This window comes from Bombyx mori, chromosome 12 (genome assembly GCF_030269925.1).
Source record: "Bombyx mori chromosome 12, ASM3026992v2".
Taxonomy (NCBI): Eukaryota; Metazoa; Arthropoda; class Insecta; order Lepidoptera; family Bombycidae; genus Bombyx; species Bombyx mori.
The window spans coordinates 15,313,514-15,330,101 of NC_085118.1; the positions used below are offsets into that span (position 1 = coordinate 15,313,514).

General features: G+C 36.2%; 2 protein-coding genes across 2 annotated transcripts in view; both read left to right on the forward strand.

Moving 5' to 3' along the window:
- Positions 1 to 2,884: 2,884 nt before the first annotated feature.
- LOC101741949 (ubiquitin-like-conjugating enzyme ATG10) lies at positions 2,885 to 6,653 on the forward strand. Its single transcript, XM_004924668.5, has 2 exons — positions 2,885 to 3,360; positions 4,576 to 6,653. Exons 1-2 carry the CDS (start codon positions 3,071 to 3,073, stop codon positions 4,775 to 4,777), a joined length of 492 nt encoding a protein of 163 aa, XP_004924725.1. The 5' UTR covers positions 2,885 to 3,070; the 3' UTR covers positions 4,778 to 6,653.
- A 3,787-nt stretch (positions 6,654 to 10,440) lies between these two features.
- LOC101744168 (phospholipid-transporting ATPase IF) overlaps positions 10,441 to 16,588 on the forward strand; it is a 45,489-nt gene continuing 39,341 nt past the window's right edge. The window contains exons 1-2 of the mRNA XM_021346997.3: positions 10,441 to 10,632; positions 15,072 to 15,270. Of these exons, the coding sequence (XP_021202672.3) occupies positions 10,543 to 10,632; positions 15,072 to 15,270 (289 nt within the window). The 5' untranslated portion in view covers positions 10,441 to 10,542. The remainder of the gene's footprint in view (positions 10,633 to 15,071; positions 15,271 to 16,588) is intronic.

The window sequence follows — 16,588 nt, forward strand, 5'->3', positions numbered from 1 at the left end:
GAACAAAAGTGATCTAAATGCTCACACCACTAACAAAACAACACAAATTGAATGGCGAGCTGTGTGCGTCAGTACTATTTAGCAAAAATATTTTATATTACAATTTGATTCATCAAGAATTCATTTTTGGTTAAAGATAAAATCCGTTGATTATTTCTTTCTCTATAATAATATGTTCAATATAATTTTATGTTTTCAATATACTTTTATTAAGTTTTACCTTCAAATTGGATTTTCTTAACGGCCGAATCGAGCAACCGTCTATTTCAATCAACTCAATTCTCATTTCTCAAAAAAACTATTGTAATACCTACTCCTCCTTGTATTGCGTCGCTTTCCTCAACTGCATCATTCTCTCATGCACAATTTTCCACCATCTGCTGCGGTCCTTGGCTTCGTGGAGGGCATCGTGGAACTTGATGTTCAGTTCAGTTTACTTAAGAGACAAAATCGAATTCGGTCCGACCATCTCGTGGGACTGCGTCCTCGAGGACGTTTGCCTTCTAGCTGGCTCGTCACCATTAATACCTACCTACTACTAATACCTACATACTAGTACCTCGTAACTTCTACCAAGGCACGACAAAATTCCACTAAAAAGTTATAACGATTAAATGAAAAATAAATTTTCGAACGCTGCGCCCACATGCTGTTTAATGACAATTTGTGTCGGTGCGATACAAATCCATAATTAGGCTTCCAGCAGTGGGTTTGGAAAACATAGGCAGAAACCGGTAATATTTACAGTTATTTATTTTATTATTAATTTACAATATTTTACTATTATAAACAGCTTTGGTGGGGCGTCTAAAATAGCCTACCATGGAGGCGTAGTAGGTATTGTTTATTGAATAAAATAAAACGAGGAGCGCCGAAGATAGTTTAATATTAAAAAGATTTGGTGGTGCAATCAAATATCAGGCACTGCAAAAATGTTCATGGGCGCGTTCCACTAAGCGTTCACAACGATCACGCTCACGACCGCAATTTTTCCCGTTCCACTTGTTTGTGAGCGTTATCAAATCAAATCAAAAAAATTTAATTTTTTAAACTTTTTTTTTTATTATTTATTTTTACAATGAGTTACTGTCGTAAACTCAAGTGAAATGGATTATTAAAGAGCGTTTTGAGCGTGGAGGTAAATAATACAAACGGCGAGTTAATAAAAAGATTTAAGAGGTTAAGCTATAATCTGTAATAAAAATTGATTTATATTGAAAAAAAATATAATTTAATTTTTTATATTTATTATTAGTGGTGTATTTAATTACATAGTCTGGTCATAAATACTGTTACAATTAAAAATAAACAATATATTACATTTGAATTTGGAATCTGTCATTTTTATATGATTGCTCATTGAGTTTTCTCATTTTGGCGCCAATACATTGTACAATATTTTGCGGTACTAAAATGGAGTGGGGTGATAAAGAGAACCGAATCGCTGTGATTGCATTACACAAAGTAGGTATGGAGCCAAATGCAATTTTTAAAACTCTCCATACGCTTGATATTAGTAAAATGTTTGTGGAGCGGACTATTAATAGGTGCAATGACACCTCCTCTGTTTGTGACAGAAAAAGATCTGGCCGTCCACGTAGTGTTCGTACGAAAAAGGTGGTCAAAGCAGTAAGGGAAAGAATACGAAGAAATCCTGTCCGAAAGCAAAAGATTTTATCTCGGGAGATGAAGATAGCACCTAGAACCATGTCGCGTATTTTAAAAGATGACTTAGGACTTGCAGCCTATAAGAGACGTACTGGTCATTTATTAACTGATAATTTAAAAGAGAATAGGGTGGTAAAATCGAAACAACGACTGAGGCGGTACGCAAAGGGAGGACAGGAAATTTTTGTTTACAGATGAGAATTTTTTTACAATTAAGCAACATTTTAACAAACAAAATGACCGTATTTATGCTCAAAGCTCTAAGGAAGCTTCCCAATTAGTCGACAGAGTGCAACGTGGGCACTATCCGACTTCAGTGATGGTTTGGTGGGGTATTAGCTATGAAGGAGTGACTGAGCAATACTTTTGTGAAAAAGTTATCAAAACATCGGCACAAGTGTATCATGATACCATTCTTGAGGAGGTAGTGAAGCCCCTTAACAACACCATGTTCAATAATCAAGAATGGTCCTTCCAGCAAGACTCGGCGTCAGGTCATAAAGCTCGGTCTACGCAGTCTTGTTTGGAAACGAATGTTTCGGACTTCATCAAAGCTGAAGACTGGCCGTCGTCTAGTCCCGATCTTAATCCGCTGGATTACGATTTATGGTCAGTTTTAGAGAGTATGGCTTGCTCTAAACGCCATGATAATTTAGAGTCCCTAAAACAATCCGTACGATTGGCAGTGAAAATTTTTCCCATGGAAAGAGTGCGTGCTTCTATTGTTAACTGGCCTCAACGTTTAAAGGACTGTATTGCAGCCAATGGAGACCACTTCGAATAAGCTTTTTATACTTTAAATTGTTTTATATTTATCTATTAAATTAACACACTGTAAAAGTAATAAATGTTATTTGCCATAGAATTTTTTTTGTTTTCCTTTGTAACAGTATTTATGGCCAGACTAAGTAATTGGAAAAATTTGTACCTGCCGACGGGATTCGAGCACCGATGCACAGCTAATACATACGAAATAATACGAATGCACCGGACATCTTATCCTTTAGGCCACGAGAGAGAGAGAGGAGCGAGTGTTGAGATAACGGCTGATAGAAGAGAATGAAATAGAAAAATTCACTATGCTGACCCCTCTTAGTGGGATAAGGCGGAGACAAAGAAGAAGATTTCGCTCCATATTATTTTTCATAAAAAAATATTACACAAAAGATTAGGCTGTATGGTACTATACTTTTGCCTTTCTAGTTGGATAAATAGAACAAAAATTGACAGACTGTAAATACAAACAATAAACAAAAACACAACTTAAAATTTCAAATATTTAGGTATCAAAACAAAAGTTGTGTTTTGAGTGTTAGAATTGATGTTAAATTTGTTGTACAACGTCCTTTTTTTTTAAATATATATTGAACGCAATACAAAGCCAAATGCAGACAAAACGGAAATGTCTTCCGTGACTTATACAGATTTCATAGAAGCAGCGAAAAATTTTATTGAAATCTCAAATAGATGTTGTGATGGTTGGAAATTTATTGAACACGATAAAGATAAATGCTATTTACGTAAAGAAACATTTTTGAATTATAAAAACGGTGATTATGAACGTTTATTGAAAGCTGATTATGTAATATTTTACAAGGAGAGTTATTGTGTTCCATCCTTTAGTTTTAATGTTTGGAACTCGGCTGGCATGTTGTTGTCATTGGATGATATAAGGACGATGTCTTTGATAAGGTGAATTATTGAATTTAATAGTATAAAATAATTAGAACATTTTAACCATTACAATTAAGATCACTTTTATTCATCAGTTTAGAAAGTATGTTATTGCAATTTGATATCAACTTTTTGCTATATGGCATTCTACCCAGTAATAAGTGAATACGAGAATTCATTGACATTGTAATGTAGACTTTTGGACAATTATTGGTAAATCAGAAAAACGAATTATTGACTTTGTATTCCATTGGCAGTCACAAAACTCTTCTGAACGACATCTTAGATAAATAACAGGTTAAGTATTAACCTTTATTTAATACAGGTTTTGAACCGTATAATTTAAGGGAAACGATTATATTCAAATCAATCTGTATTGACATATCTATAACTTTTTTTTGTCCAAATGCACAGATTGCCACCTTTGATAATAGACGACTCATTTATACTAAACACAGAATAAGAACAAAAAACAGCAAAAAAGCTTTAATTTACTTTAGACACTTAGATTGTATTTTGAAGAATCTGGACATTGGTATCTTGGGTTCTGAAATAACAAAAAATGACCTGGATACTTAAAATTTTATCAAAAATAGAACTTGTGCTAAAAATGTGGCAACCGAGGGAAAACGTGGATGTTATAACAGATGTATTTATTCATTAAGTTAATCTGAATCTATAAAAAAATCTGGAGCGAATTAATTAAATCTAATTTTATTAAAATCAATTTACTCTGCTGTCTCAAGATATAACAGCTATGGAATGAACTTCCCTACATAGTATTTCCTGAGTACTAACATGTCCTCCTTTTAGAAGTTGCAGAACAGATTTAGCAGCAGATACCGATGTAACTGCTCTACCAAGAACATTCATTTCATTCATTTTCAAATATTTTGTAAAACATATTGTACAATATGGGTTTTCTACTATAGAAAACACTATGAGGAAGATCTTCCATCAGGCAGCTCTTATTGCATCATAGTCTTATTTAGTAATAAACCTCTATCTTTCTCTTCAATCGGTCCCTCATTGCTAAGGATCGTGACTGTATTTGATTCCGTCAACTAGCTGTCTCCATCGATCCCGCTCTATAGCTTGGTGGAGTGCATCACTGACAGGGGTTTTTAGTTCCTCCGCTATGTGGTTCGACCATCGCTTGGGACTATGTCTTATTAAAAATCTCTATATTATTAAGCTACATTTGAATCCACAGTTTCCTTGTTTTTATTACAGCATAAACAAAAAAGACTTTTACTCAGTGGTCACACAACAAGAGCATCCAATATTCCAAAGACCGTACTTCATCATTCATCCGTGTCACACCGAATCAGTACTGGCTGCTTTTAAAGACAAATCAAAAAATATAATTGTGACATTTCTAGGCTTGGTTTGTCCTTTGCTTAATATTAATTTACCTCTTGAATATGGAATGTGAAAACTCGATACAATGAAATAATAGTGCAGTTTCGTTATATTTAAAAAAAAATTACTACTTGTACATACATAGTTATTCAAATGTTAAAAAACATGGTTGAAAAGTATACATTTTGAACATTTTTTCATGTTACATAATGTGTTAACATTTTATGCATTATTAACTAGTTTTACCAACCATACTTTTAAAATCAGTGGTTAAACTGTTTTATTTTACTTGCTACTGTTCATCAAATATCACATGGAGGGAAGAAAGGCTATTCGGTTTAACGAACATTTCGCTTAATATGCTACATTTATCTTTGTAATTACAGGTTTGTTTTATTTCGTACTAGCAGGCCCAGCCACATGTTGCTGTGGCTAAGGTTTTTGTTTCTAAAGAACACGTGGCCGGCTATGCTAATACCAAAAATTATTAAAGTAAGAACAATTGGATTTCACTGTATTACGTTTATTAAGAAATAAATTTCACTTAAACTTTAGCCTAAGCAACTCGTGGAGTATAAGCCATTAAATTGTAGCTTATGTGAAACGTTGGTTACGCTGGTGTTTTGAACACAGCGCCATCTATGAGATATTAATGTCAGACAGTATTACAGTTGTTTGTAAAAACACTAAAAATCGGTTTAAGGCGCCATCTGCTTTAGACTTATGAAACTTACAATTAATAATAATAAGTAATTAATAAACATTGCGACCATTAATCGAAATAAAAACCGTCCTATGGCCTAAGTTGGAACAAAACACATTTTAAAAAAATAATCGGTTCAGTAGTTTAGGTGTCCATAGTGGACAAACAACGTGACACGTAATTTATATATATTAAAATTAGTATCAACAATTCCATGTTTTTAATTGAAATTCAATTAAATTTTATAGTTGAAGAAGTTTTTTTCCAAATTCTAAATGGCTCTCCTGTGAAGTTGCAAAAATGTTGCTTATGCAAAAACAGCCTTTCACCCCTCAACATAACACTGTTTGTTTCTTATCCAATTTAGAAATATATTTCCGATCTTCCAATAGCTTAAAAGAATGATGACGCTGTATCACAGACTACTGCGATTGTTGCCTAATGCTAAGCACTGTAATATTAAATAATGTAAATTTTAAAACATAAAAATCAAAATAAAAAAACAAAATGTGTGCAATTCACACGTGGTAGAAGTGAAACCTTCCAAAATTAAAATACAATTATCCTAAACGTCTTAAGTATATGTAAAATTTTGTCATTAGTAAATAATTGTAAGGTAGCGCCCTCTGTGAATCGATATTTTAATTTCACGTATAATCCTAAATTAAAATTCACTAGAAGAGCTTTCATACACACGTTAGTATTAAAAAATCTCACAGATGGCGCTGTATTAAATAGTATGTATATTTCTGTCTCATTCTTTGCTGGCTTCATCCTACACATTTTTGTATTTGTGTCTCTTACCTGTCGTTTTTTCCGTTGCATCCGGTTTGAAATCACAACGATTCTAAAGAAGTTTTCACTTCAAAACTTCATTTGCGGCTTAATCTCGCGTTTTATATTATTATTTCCGAAATTTCGAATACTTTACAGTTATCGTGGTCACGAATGACCTAGTCTAGCAAAACTTAAAAAAAAAAATGTTTTAGACTTTAAATAGCATAGTACTCAAATGTCGACGTGTAACTCCTTAGTCGTTCTTAGAAGTAGTTTTAATTATGTTTACGACTTGTTAAACCCGAAGGAAATACTAAATAAAAATCAGTTTAAATGTGTACATTTTATTTTTTACATATTGCGAACAAAATTTATTTGGTTTTAAGTTCCTTGTACCCTCGTACCTTGTACAATATTTTTTAAATAAAAGGCGTGCTTATGTAACCTTCAATAAATTATTAACAGACCATCTGTTTCTTTTATTAAATTCACAAAGTTACATACCAATCTTTAAACATTCATCGCCAAACTTAGGAGTATAGTAACCGGCAAACATCTTGAGCAAATGACCTTGACTGCGCAGAACCGAATTTTAGATCTCTTTGGTGGTGAGGGTGAGGCGCGACGGCAGGGGAAATCGTATCGAGCGCTTTATTGGTAGATCAGTCGAACCTTGCGTCCCGCACCGCGCCCTCATTCCGCTTGCTCCCAAAAGTACGCTTGCGTACAGTGGAAAGTTATTATATTATTAAAGTCTATCGTTATTAATCGTTAAGTTATTTGTTATAATTACTTGTGGACTTTGTTGCCATTGCTATTTGTTGAGTGTTTGTTGATTTTTTATAAAACATACACTATGCCGCGACAAACCGGTGTAGTATTCAAAAGAAAGGGTAGAAAAATTGTGTACGACGTATATTGCTTCATTATAAAACAGGGGAAGAATGATATGGAAAAATTAAAACAGACTTCGGAAGTAACAAAACCATCAGTGAGGATCGTTAGGTGCATTATTAAGGAAGCTAAAGGCTCTGGCTTGCTCGCTGTGTTGCGGACTCCGGGTAAGAAAAGATCAGGGAAGAAGAAAGTTACGGGAATGGATAGTTTCGTTCAATCTGTAATAAAAAGATGTAATCATAATAACTACATAACAAGCAGCGAAACTCCGTACCGTAGAAAGGCTTCGAAAATTTTAAAGAAGATATAAATTTTAATGGCTCGGAATGAAGCTTACGACGTATTATGAAAGAGCTAGGCTTTAGATGGAAAAAAAGAACAGAAAATAATCGGAAGCTGGTAATTGAAAAAAGTAACATTCGATTACTACGAATCGAATATCTTCAAAAAATAATTAATTATAGACAAAAAAGAAGACCGAATCGACCGAGTTGTAAACTACACCGATGAGCCCTATGTCGACTAATCACGATGATAGCGACTCGGGTGATGAAAACAGTGATGATGATGATGGTCAAGATCATGATAACGAAAAAAAATAATACAAATACCAGCTTCGCTTCAACTGAACCAAGACCTGGCTCTAGTTTTGACTTAATAGAAGGAATATCTATGTATTTTACCCCAAGATTAAATTATTACAATTATTAACCTACATTTTTTGTTGATGTTCTAATAAATATATAAAAAAATACATATGTTGATTTTAATAATTTAATTGCATTATGACGCAGAGTAAATAATGTTTTTGCACGTGAGTGTACCATGCGCAAACTTACCCCCACTACGTCAACAAATGCTCAAGAAGTTTGCCGGCTATTATACATACTTATAAAAAAGAAATCTTGTAACAGTCGTCGATACTCCGGTCATCGTTCTCGGCGAACCCGTTGCTTGCGACGAAGGGCTCGACGAGTAAATTAACTTTCAGACACAGCCCACTGAGTTTCTCGCCGGATCTTCTCAGTGGGTCGCGTTTCCGATCCGGTGGTAGATTTCTACGAAGCACTGCTCTTGCTAGGGCCAGTGTTAGCAACGTCCGTAGGTTAGAGCCCCGTGAGCTCACCTACTTCTTAGATTACGCTGGCATAGGTTTCCTGAGAAGACTGTTGAAAACCCTCCTAACAAATAAACGTATTTAACATGACTAGAATGTTCCTACAATATTCAAATTCCAATTTGGAACGTTCTTATCAAAGCGGTATTATATCACAATCTATTTACTGGTATGCTTAATGCCCGTACGGGTAGCTTCGAAAATATTTTCTATTTTGCCGCAATCCGCAGTTATACATTCCTGTTTAAATGTTAGGTTAATAGTAATAATAATATTCTATAATTAATAATATTTGAAATAAATATAGTTGAATAATAATAATTTAATTGCCCACGTCAAGAACAACAGATCTTAAAAAATAATCATGTATGGGTAAAGAGGTTGAGGCAGAGTGAGGCACACGTACCCGGTCGGCGGTGTATCGCGTTCCGACCCGGCAGGCTGGTTCTGGCCCAGCGGGGTATCCCGGAACACCAGCGGCACCGCCCGGGCGGCCTGGTAGGGCCGCCGTACCGCGGAGACCGACGTCGTTGGTCGTCGACTATCGCCTCGACGACCCGTCGGTCGGGCGTCCTCGGGGTGGCGCCGCGTGTCTGGTTGTAGTGTTGACCGCGGGAACCCCCCTACTCTGAACGGGTTCTGACCCCGGACGGAGATCGGACGTCGGGTGTAAGAGTGCAGGGGAGTCGTTTAGTGGGTGGGCCCTAAAATCCTTGGGCCCGCGATCTGCTCTCAACACCTGCAGATCGTTGAGTCTCACATACCCCGCGCGCCCCCTAGGCGCGGGGACCTCGTAGGAGGTTCGGCCCCCGGCCCGAAAAAAAAAAAAAAAAAAAGAGTGAGGCACACGTGCCTAATAAAAATATATCCTTAATTAAATTAGTTCGAAAGTTCTGTATTCAAGTCATCCGCTAAGGCTTTACTGGCAGTCTTTTAAGTCTGCACGGGTAGTTACCGTTACTCTGCCTAATTCTGTCCTGTAGCAGTAATGCGTTCCAGTTTCAAGGGCGGGGCAGCCGTTGTAATGTAAAACAGAGTTTGAACTCAGGTCTCAAGTTGGGCGGCGGCATTTACTTAATTGATGTCTATGGGTTTCGGTAACCATTTAACACCAGATAGGTCGTTCACCAACAACAATTTAAGCAAAAAAATATAATTGTACCCCCTGAGTTCGCAATCACTAGATTGTCCTTGTAACGTTGTAATGATAAAATACGTTATTACGTTGTAAAATATAAATGTTGAAATAAAAATTAAACATTCTCATTTCTTTACGATTATTATATAATTTCATACGATTGCAGATAAATAGCTTGCATTTTACAGTCGTGTAATTTTATGTATTTGAGAATATTTAATGCATACGATCAATACGCTACGATTCTAATTTGTTTGTTTTTACAGCATTTTTGTAAAATGAAACGTGTCTTTATAGATTTAGGGTTAGGTTTTGTTCGAATTACTTTTTGTTTGAATGGATACATAATAATATATGGTCCTCGATCGGGGGATCTCTGGGTCCTGTCCTGGTGAAACTAGAAAGGCCTCAGGGCCACCAGTAATCCTGGTAATAATAAAAAAAAGAATCTCTGGGAACCTACACCACTATGTGTTTGTTAAGCCGTAGCATGAATAACTTGAAGTATAAATTAAATATTATGACTGGTATTCATTGTTAAAAATGTTTTTTTTATTAAAATAATTGTTTTTCATCGGAATAAATTGTGTGTGAATAATTGTGTTTCATTTATTACTGGTGGTAGGATCTCTTGTGAGTCCGCGCGGGTAGGTACCACCGCCCTGCCTATTTCGGCCGTGAAGCAGTAATGCGTTTCGGTTGGAAGGGTGGAGGAGCCGTTGTAACTATACTGAGATCTTAGAACTTATATCTCAATGTGGGTGGCGCATTTACGTTGTAGATGTCCATGGGCTCCAGTAACCACTTAACACCAGGTGGGCTGTGAGCTCGTCCACCCACCTGAGCAATAAAAAAAAAAAAGATGTTTATTAACATCCCCCTTCTATGGGGATATTCCAATTACGGGCTAACGGGGCATAAAATAAGGAGGTATCATCTAAGGCGCGTTCTTGACGGCCTTTTTTCCCGCTAAAAACCGACACTCGGCTTACGGAAGACCTTTTTATCCGGCTTATTGATACGACGAAACAAGGTCTAGGCTCAACGTCACCTCATATCATACAATTTTATTGATATCGTATTGAACATCGATAAGATACGTTAGTTTCGTCTGATTGTTGTAAAGCTTTCGCATCGAATAGTTGGACTAGACCGAACGTGGTGCCAGAATTTTTAAATAAAAACATGCCGTGATTAATTCATAAAATGATTTATAGTGTTGATGTTTTATGCAACTGGCGTTCGAGACTTGTTGAGTGTTTGCGTTCCCTGTGCCTTCTGATATGCTGTTGTTGTGTGAGTGTCTATTTTAATTAATTTAGTCATAATATAGGTATTTAAAATGAATTATATCGCTATCAATAGCTCATAAATCTTAAGGAATTACTGACATTCGAACTGAAAGTCGTTCAAGACAAAATCTTTTGTTTATTTTTAGGCAAAATTCCTATCACATACAATTTATATATTGAACAATAAAGTAATGAAATGTGGATCTTTAATTATGTTATTTTGATGTATCCTATATAAAAACAAGTTACGTTCCTATATTTCATGGACGCGCTCTATCGATTTAAAATCCTAATCTAATGTTTATAAAACTTAATGTTGCATGAACATTACATGACTTAGGACGTGCACATCTGAATTGTGTTTTGTGTTCATCATTGATTTATAATCAAATTTTGTCCTTAAATTCATTAAAAATGTAAAAAATTAAAAAATGTACGTATTTCGCAAAAGTACATATATGCATATCCAAACAGACGATGTTATAAGTTCGCATGCTAGTTCCGTCGACGTCTATATTGTATCGATTAAGGTATCACTTTAATAGTATAATTACACCGTAGCTTCAGTATGCGCTTTCGTTTTCATTGACTCATAGAAACTGTTATCAACAGACTGGCCAATCCGTATACTAACATCGCGAAACCACAAAGCGTTCTAATTAGATAAGTACAATATAAATACATATTCATATATTATAGGTATGTCTAGAATAGAGAATATTGGTTTTTTATTTCGTGTTCGTCTCAAGTTTAAATAGTTATCTATGTTTTATGATTAATGACATGCATTTTACAAACATTTTCTATTACAAATTGCGCTATGCACGCAACTTTTATAAAGTACCTATGTACTGAATTTCTATGGTCATTGCACTTGAATTAAAAAAAAAAACAAAAGATGGTGTTCGTAACTAGAGCTTTAATTTTATAGTATCGGAATGACCGAACTCCTGGTATAGTTGATACATATAAATGAGCAACAGTTCCTATTTACCATTGGTGTCTGAAATATATTTATTTTAGCATAAAAAATATGCTTCTTTTAACGATCCTGGGTGTCACTTAATAAATTTGTCTTCTATCAGACTTGTGCTTGGAACCAAATCTTAATTTAAAATTAAATTTTATTAAAACAGTCCGCACTTATTCATAAATAAATATATGATAGAATTCTTTTAGAACTGTAAATAATAAAACAAATAATCTTTGCCTGAGACAGACTGAAAGTATTAATTTGCACTCGGCATATGCATTTCTTCTCACGGCTTTCATACGTTGACACTGAAGCGATGCTGACATTGACAAAGAGTCCGTTAGTACCTTATCAGCAGCCGCGATGGATCATAATTATAAAGATATATAATTTTTTCAATTTAACGGCCAAATTTTGTATTGTCTACAGATGAAGGTAGGAACGCTTGCTTCATTCAACTGTAGGGACCGTTTAATAACCGTTAATATTTAAAAATGTGAACGTGCCACATGTCCAGACTTTTTATCGTTTTCAAAACTTTTTCTTTCTGTAAGTTTTTTTAAAAAACCTAAATGTGGCAGTTTGTGAGTAAATAATATCTTACCGAGCAAGAATGTTTTACGAAGGCTCTACGCATTACACACTTCGAGGAAAAATGAAATTTTATCAAAATCCTGCAGTGTAGTGCCGATAAAGAACTTTTTTTTATACGACAAACACAATTTTGTTGTTATTACGATTGTATCTTTATAATCAGAATTACAATCGCTATTTAATTTAAGATACATGTTTCGTTTAACTAAGCATTTAGATAAGGACCATTTGGTCGCGATTTCCCTTTTTTAAATAATATTTTTATCTACCATCGCGAGTGCGTCGTCGAAATTGCTAAAAGAGGAGAATCGGTAGGCAGCAGCTTGGCTCTGCCCCTGGCATTGCTGAAGTCCATGGGCGACGGTAACCACTCACCATCAGGTTGGCTGTATGCTCGTCTGCCTAAAAGGGCAATAAAAAAAAAAAGAAAAAAAATTGTATGACCTGATGTTCCTGTAGACTTTTTTCTACATCATATCTATGGCACCCTACCCTTTTCCGTTTATCTGTTTCTAGTACACCTAATATTGTTACTAACAGATAGATCGCAGTACCCATCAAACTGTCTATCCAACCAATTCGCGACCCTAATTATTTGTTTTCGATTGTTGGCATGGTCTAGAGAACTATACATCATCATCATCATCAGCCTTTATCTGCCCACTGCTGGACATAGGCCTTCCCCAATGCCTTCCACAAATGCGGTCCTCCACCTATACACGCCAGATATATTAAACTATGAAAGTATTAAGCTGGTATTCAAGATTCGCTCCAGTTGTCCAATATTTACTATTTATTCAACTTTCGCGATGTTGGAATAAAAATATCGTTTGGGTAAAAGTCAAATCCGCAAATATTTATATTTGGAATTTAATCTTCTATTGAAAAATAGATGCAAACTTCCAAGTTAGTATTCACGTTGTAATATCTATGATCTCTGACCTTAACTGGTGGACCATGACCTCCTGTACCCTTCAAACTAACAACAAAAGCTATAGACAGCTTGAATCTTGCTATATTATACAACTATTTTTATACGGAGCTTTGATTACCACAGGCCCATTGTTGCTTTGTGATAATTGAGCGTGGACTGCATTTATTGTTTTGAGATATTTATTGTACTTTTGTTGAATTAATGCGTTGCTCTTAGCGGCTAGATTTGAAAGAGAATTGGTGTCACGGCGGATGTCGCACGCTGACATTTTTACGTTTAGAAACTGAACATCCATCTCTGAGTCAAAATTACGGACTTGTTGGTATTAATTTATTGAATAGGACATCGATTGCACCGATTTTAAACATTAATCACATATCGATTTATTAATGGTATAAATAATAGAAAAAAGAATAACCTTGTAGTCACACTTTCTACTTCGCACAATAACAATAAAATTGCGTCAATAAAATAACATTGTTAGACAATCCTTCGGCTAGATTAAAGTAATATAAATCCAGTCCGAGCATAACTGGAATAGACCTTTAGACTATTAGCGATTAAGTAAGGAAATTAATAATTGTATTGTGTATTGGGAGGACGTTTCTCACTCTGGAGTCCTAACCACTGTTAGCTTGTGCCGTAGACACCGTCACCAGCAGCAATCTATTGTTATATAGTGTTGTAAAAAAAATCTACTTTTACAGAAAAAAATGTTGTATAATTTCACAATACGTCTTTACGGATCCATCAGAGTCAATAACTCTTGCATTAGACACTTCAGCTTTAACACTAGGAGCTTGCTTAGGGACCCCGGTAACCGTACCGTGCGGTTCTTCTCAGCGGGTCACAATTCCGATCCGGCAGTAGATTCATTCGCGAAGCAGTTGCACTCGAGTTGTTTAGGTATCCTTTGGAGGCGTCCGGACAGCTGCTAGCAAATCCCAACCCTCCTGGCTGAGCCTTTACTCGCCCACTGGTCCTGGTGAAACGGAAAAGGCCTCCGGGCAACCAGTAATCTACAAATATATACTTTTTTAATTTTTTTTATTGCCCTTGTAGGTAGACAATTATGCGGCCCAACTGATGGTGAGTGGTTACCGTCGCCCATGGACTTCAGCAATGCCAGGGGCAGAGCCAAGCCACTGCCTGTCATTGAGTTCTTTCCACAAGCCTCGTTTGAAGAAGGACAAGTCATAGCGCTCGGGAAACACCGTGGAGGAGAGCTCAATCCAAAGCCGGATGGTACGTGGCAAAAAAGTTCTCTGGGAACTCACTGTGGATGAACGCAGTGGCTCCAGGTAGTATGGATGAACTCTACTCCGATGGCGGGCGATGTTTTAGTAAAATTGAGATGATGGAATTATCTCAAACAATTTCTCAGAGAAGTCTCCATGGAACATACGGTGCAAAATACAGAAGCGAAGTCCCTCCGCAGACCCAGAGGTTCCAAACGATTCGTGAGAACGAATTATCGACAACCCGAACGGCCCTCTTCTGTATAGAGTCAAATGGAAGTAGGTAGCTGGTATTTGGGAGCCCTAGCCTAGTGGTGGGAACAGTACTCCACGCGATGCCGGTCTTGTCTATACTAATATTATAAAGAGGAAAGATTTGTTTTTGTTTGTATTGAATAGGCTCCGAAACTAAGGAACCGATTTGAAAAATTATTTCACTGTTTGGAAGCTACACTATCCCAGTGACATAGGCGATAATCTTTTTTGAAAAAAATTTGGGATCCTTACTAAAACTCCAATAATGTAACCCAAGGTGTAAAAAAATTACCAATTTTTTTTGCTAAGGATCCGCGCGAAGCCGGAGCGGGCTGCTAGTGCTTTATAAAGCAAATATAATCTAGCAAATATAAATATAATCTCATCAGACATAGTTAGCTCCGTTAAATGCATTAAAGGTATAGCTTGTAAACTTGTATTTGTTAAAGGGGAACAAAGTTTCGGCCGCGCCGGAGACTCGCCAAGTCGAGGTCGGCGTGGTCGACGAAGCAGACAAGAAGAAGCACAACAAAATCAAAACCTCAAAATACACTTTACTCATGTTCCTGCCGAAAAACCTCTCTGAACAGTTTCGAAGAGTTGTCAACTTTTACTTTCTCATCGTCACAGTTATTGCCGTTGTTATAGGTAAGTGGACATTACGTATGCTTTATGAAGGAAATTATCCATAAAATTCTCAACGAAGTTATAATATTTTTATGCAAAGTAACTGCTTAATTAAAAGGTGCAAATGTATATTATTATATTCCTAAGGTTGAAAACACGTCATTTTTGATCCCCCCGATCTACTAACGGTGCTTTTAGGTACCTCAAGTACTGGTCATCGTTCTCGTCGAACCCGTCGCTTGCGACGAAGGGCCCGACTTATAGTAATCAGTTAAAAGTTAAGTAATCAGTTCTTTTACACACATTACCGGCAGCGCAGTCGGTATTGTATAGAATGCCTAGGCAAAGTATAAAATGAAAAATATTTCATACAGGTATTCTATAGATTACCTAGGTATTGTATAGAATATCGTATTATATACATAGATTGCCGATAACATATTCATACATCCAACCTACATTAAACTTAAAAAATCTTTTATCGTGTTTTGTTTGGACAATACGGGTGATAATGCTTTTCGATTTTAAAACTTGCCGACTTAATTTTATCAGTTTTTTTTTCGATGTCTTACTTACTTTACGTAAGTGGTTTAGCGATTTCCGGGAACGCGTACATATACTGACAAAGTCTTAAAGAGTTACCGTTTTAATTTATTAAATACACCGGCAATGCAAACACATGCTTGTTTTTGATGCCGTTCAAGATGCCTAGAGAAATTGCCCAAAACACGTCATTACGGATCCTCCCGATCCATTAACGGTGCTTTTAGGTACCACAAGCACCGGTCACCGTCCTCGTCGAACCCGTCGCTTGCCACGAAGGGGCGAATTAATCCATACACAGCCCACTGAGTTTCTCGCCGGATCTTCTCAGTGGGTCCCGTTTCCGATCCGGTACATTCTGCGAAGCACGGCTTGCTAGGGCCAGTGTTAGCACCACTCCGGTTTGAGCCCCGTGAGCTCACCTATACGTTAGGGTGAAGCTGATATAGCCTCTCAAGGCTATCAACATAGGTAGGGAAAAAAAAGAGAATTCGTCAATATTTTTACGAATTAAATTACTTGAAATTTTCATAATCTCCAATAGAGCTTCGATAGCGCTTTCCTTATATGTATTTACCCTAAAAGATAAATATGACGACTATCTGTTTAATCAACACTTAGAACAAACAATAAAAAATCTAGAAATCATAGATCCATTTGACTTGCTACCGTAAAATAATTTATGCGCTCTCCACTAGTCACACGATAAGGTATTGAGAAACGTTTAAATAGTCTATGTGAGAATTGCTACTTCATAGCCATATCTTTACTTGAGACTTTAAATTGGTGCGAAGGC